Source organism: Gopherus flavomarginatus, chromosome 5 (assembly GCF_025201925.1).
Source record: "Gopherus flavomarginatus isolate rGopFla2 chromosome 5, rGopFla2.mat.asm, whole genome shotgun sequence".
In the NCBI taxonomy this organism is placed as follows: domain Eukaryota; kingdom Metazoa; phylum Chordata; order Testudines; family Testudinidae; genus Gopherus; species Gopherus flavomarginatus.
Window position 1 is genome coordinate 79156580 of NC_066621.1, and position 3249 is coordinate 79159828.

The 3249-nt window shown below is 40.1% G+C and overlaps 1 protein-coding gene across 1 annotated transcript; it reads right to left on the reverse strand.

Annotated features, from left to right (window-relative positions):
* Positions 1–1315: 1315 nt before the first annotated feature.
* On the reverse strand, positions 1316–2917 carry RAG2 (recombination activating 2). The gene has a single exon (XM_050955379.1). It carries the CDS (start codon positions 2915–2917, stop codon positions 1316–1318), a length of 1602 nt encoding a protein of 533 aa, XP_050811336.1.
* Positions 2918–3249: the final 332 nt, after the last annotated feature.

The window sequence follows — 3249 nt, forward strand, 5'->3', positions numbered from 1 at the left end:
GACAGTGACTTTTGCAATCTGAATTCAATCTGCCCATTCTGCTTTGAGCACACAACGGTATTAGTTTCCACCCGTCACAATGGCCCATTGGCAAAATGAACCACCATGAGCTACCATCTACATTTCAATACTTTCACAGACTGCAGAGTCACCCTGGGGTGGGGGGCCGGGTAAAGAAATAGCAGGGTAGCAGCGGACCCAAGGGAAATGATATAAGTCCTGTTCAATGTGAGGAACTCCTTTTGAAGTCAATGGGAATTCTGGGCATGGAGCAGCTGCAGAATCAGGCTCTTTATCAGACTTCACATAGGCATCTCAGACATATATACTATACCAATTATAGTCATTGTTTGCAAATGAAGACAGAGCTATTTCCAACCTGAGATTCACAGTACTTAGCTACCCACGTAATAGGTGGAAACAAACGTAAAGACCATTTTTATTACAAACTTTATTAGTTCATTATACTTTTTAAAATACAAACACAAATGGCAGGCTGAACAAAGTGATTGTTCTTACATGAGGAGGCCTGTCCATGAGACCCACCTTGAAAAATGAAAACAAAACAAGTATTTCGGCACCTAAATAAGTAGCCTGATTTTTTGATGAGCTGAGCTTCCACAACTCCAGCTGGTGCTGATCTGTGGCTGCCCAGCACCTCTCAAAATCAAAATTAGGTCCAAAATTAGTCACCCCAAAATAGAGGCTTACCAAATTAGAGATCTCATTTGAAAACTGTCTTCATATTTTTGATACAACGGGCCTGAACACGGCTTTACTCCAATTTAACATCAGCTTAAGTCATCTGATTTTAATTCATTAGAGCAGCATAAACCTGGAGCAATGCAATCATGAATTAGATCTGATATTTCTAGTTCTACTGATTGAACAGATTGATTTGCAAAAGCAAAATGGGTACCACTGTGCTTCCTATGGACCAGAGTCTACATCATTATTCATACAGGGTAGTGCCTCACTCTTCAAACACTTTCTGTAAAGTTAATGGGGGATATTTATGAAGTAATTGTACTATTCTATTTGAGGAATGCGATCTAAATATGATTCTATGTGTTTGTATAGTGCCCAGCACAATGGGGCACTAATCTTGATTGGGACCACTGACAGCTACTACAATACACATAATAAACATTGATTTGTGAGCTACATCAAACTGAAATAATCTAATAATTAAAATTAATAAAATAAAACACCACTAGGAGCTCTAATATTAAATTCGGTTGCAACCATCATTAACTATCCTTGGTTTGTGATTTCTTCATTTAATTCTAGCAGAACCTTAATCATTAGCTCAAATCTACTCAAATAACCTCCGAAGAAAAGATTTTTTCACTGGAGTTGCTATCTTCATGGATGTTTTTCTGCGCAGTGGTTTCATAGGTTGTTTTTTCACAGGCAGAACCTTCTTTGGTGTTTGCAGCCCTCTAGCAAGATCAACATGCTCATTGCAGAAGTACTTGACATTTGCCTCTGAAAGATGTATGAGCATGCGCTCAGATAGGTCCATACACTGAGCATGGACCCAGTGGCCATTTCCATTGGAACAGTAGATCATAGCTGGCTTGTTCAGTTCAGTCGAATAGAAAGGGACCCAAGTGTTGATGTCAATGTCACAGTTGGCAGAGCAAGTGATCCAGTAGCCTGTTTCTGATTCATCTTCTTCATCATCTTCATTATAGGTGTCAATATCATCATCGTCAAAACTATTGGCTTCAGCACTAAAACAGAACTCCTCTGAATCTTCAAATGGTGTGGAGTCCCCTGGGTCTTCTGTAGATGTCTGACTGCAAGTCTGTGCCATCTCCTCCTCATCTTCTCTTGTTCCTCTACATCTCAAAATGTAAAAGTAGTTTGCATCTGAAATTAGTTGCCTGTTGTCCCCTGGTATACCAAGCAATATGGCCCCATTACCCATATCACTACCAAACCATATCTTGCAGTGTTTAATATCTGGTGTCCAATCTGGGGTCTCCCTTTCCCCAATCTCTATGTTGTTATCTTCTAAAGTGATTGTATTACAAAACATCCTCTTCTGGTTATCACACTGGTAGCCTCCAACCATGACAAACTCTTTATCACCAGTCTGAGTCACAAGAGCACTGGAGACAGAGATCCCCCCAGGCAAGATGGTGCAGCTCACAGCTGGGCTGCCTAGTGGCAGGTCAATTTTTAGCCTGTATAGGTTGGGGGGTCTGATGTTATTTTCAAGGGAATGACCCCCTAGGATGTAGATGGTATCATTTCTGGCAATGGAGACGTGGAAAGAAACTCCATCCTGAAGCTCTGGAAGGATGTATGAGGTACAGCACCCAAACTCAAAATCAACCAAAAACACATGGGGCATACAGTCTACTACACTATTCCATTTTTCTGTGGTTCTTTGTCCAAGAGGGATATATGACCTTCCCCCAAATATAACACTCATGCTTTTACCTCGGCTATGAACTACATTAATGGTATGGCCATATCTTGCTTCAGGAACATCCCCAACTAACTCTTTCTCAGTGCATTTAAAGGTGACTTTTTTGCTAGACTTGCATACTATAGCCATAACATAAATCTTATCAGATAGTTCATTGTTTGGTGTTTTCCCACCATGGATGACATACTGACATTTCTCAGGCTCTATTCTGCCCCTGAGAGCACAGACAGCAGGGTAACGGAGAGGGGGAAGATAGCAGGAATCCTTAGAGAAAAATGCAGGTTTCAATTTGAGCTCATTTTTTTTTAAGTCAAGGAGAAAAACTCCAGTAGGGCAAGATCTCTTTGGCCAGCCTTTCTGTCCAAAAAAGAAAACCTGCCCATCAAAATTCAGCAGAGAAAAGCCTGGCTGAATCAAGGATGAATTATTAATAGCTGATATCATCTGCAGGGACATTATGTCTGGTGATTGCGTCATGGTACTGTCAGTATCTGAAAAAAAAAAAGATACAGAAAACCATATCAGGCACGCTTTAAACAATGTCAAGGTGATCAGCTAGGCAACTGACTGACTGTGTGACCTTGGACAAGCCATATCAATTCTGTACCTCAGTTTCCTCACCTATAAAATGGAATAATGATATTTATTCAGCCTTGTAAAATGCTTTGAGATCTACAAATGAAAAGCACAATATAAGAGCTATTAAGGTCTAAATAAGGAATTATGCCAGAACTGGGTGAATATTGTAAAAAAAAATACCCCTTTGAATATTTGACTGCATTTGTGACCCTTTTTCTGTGAACTTACTA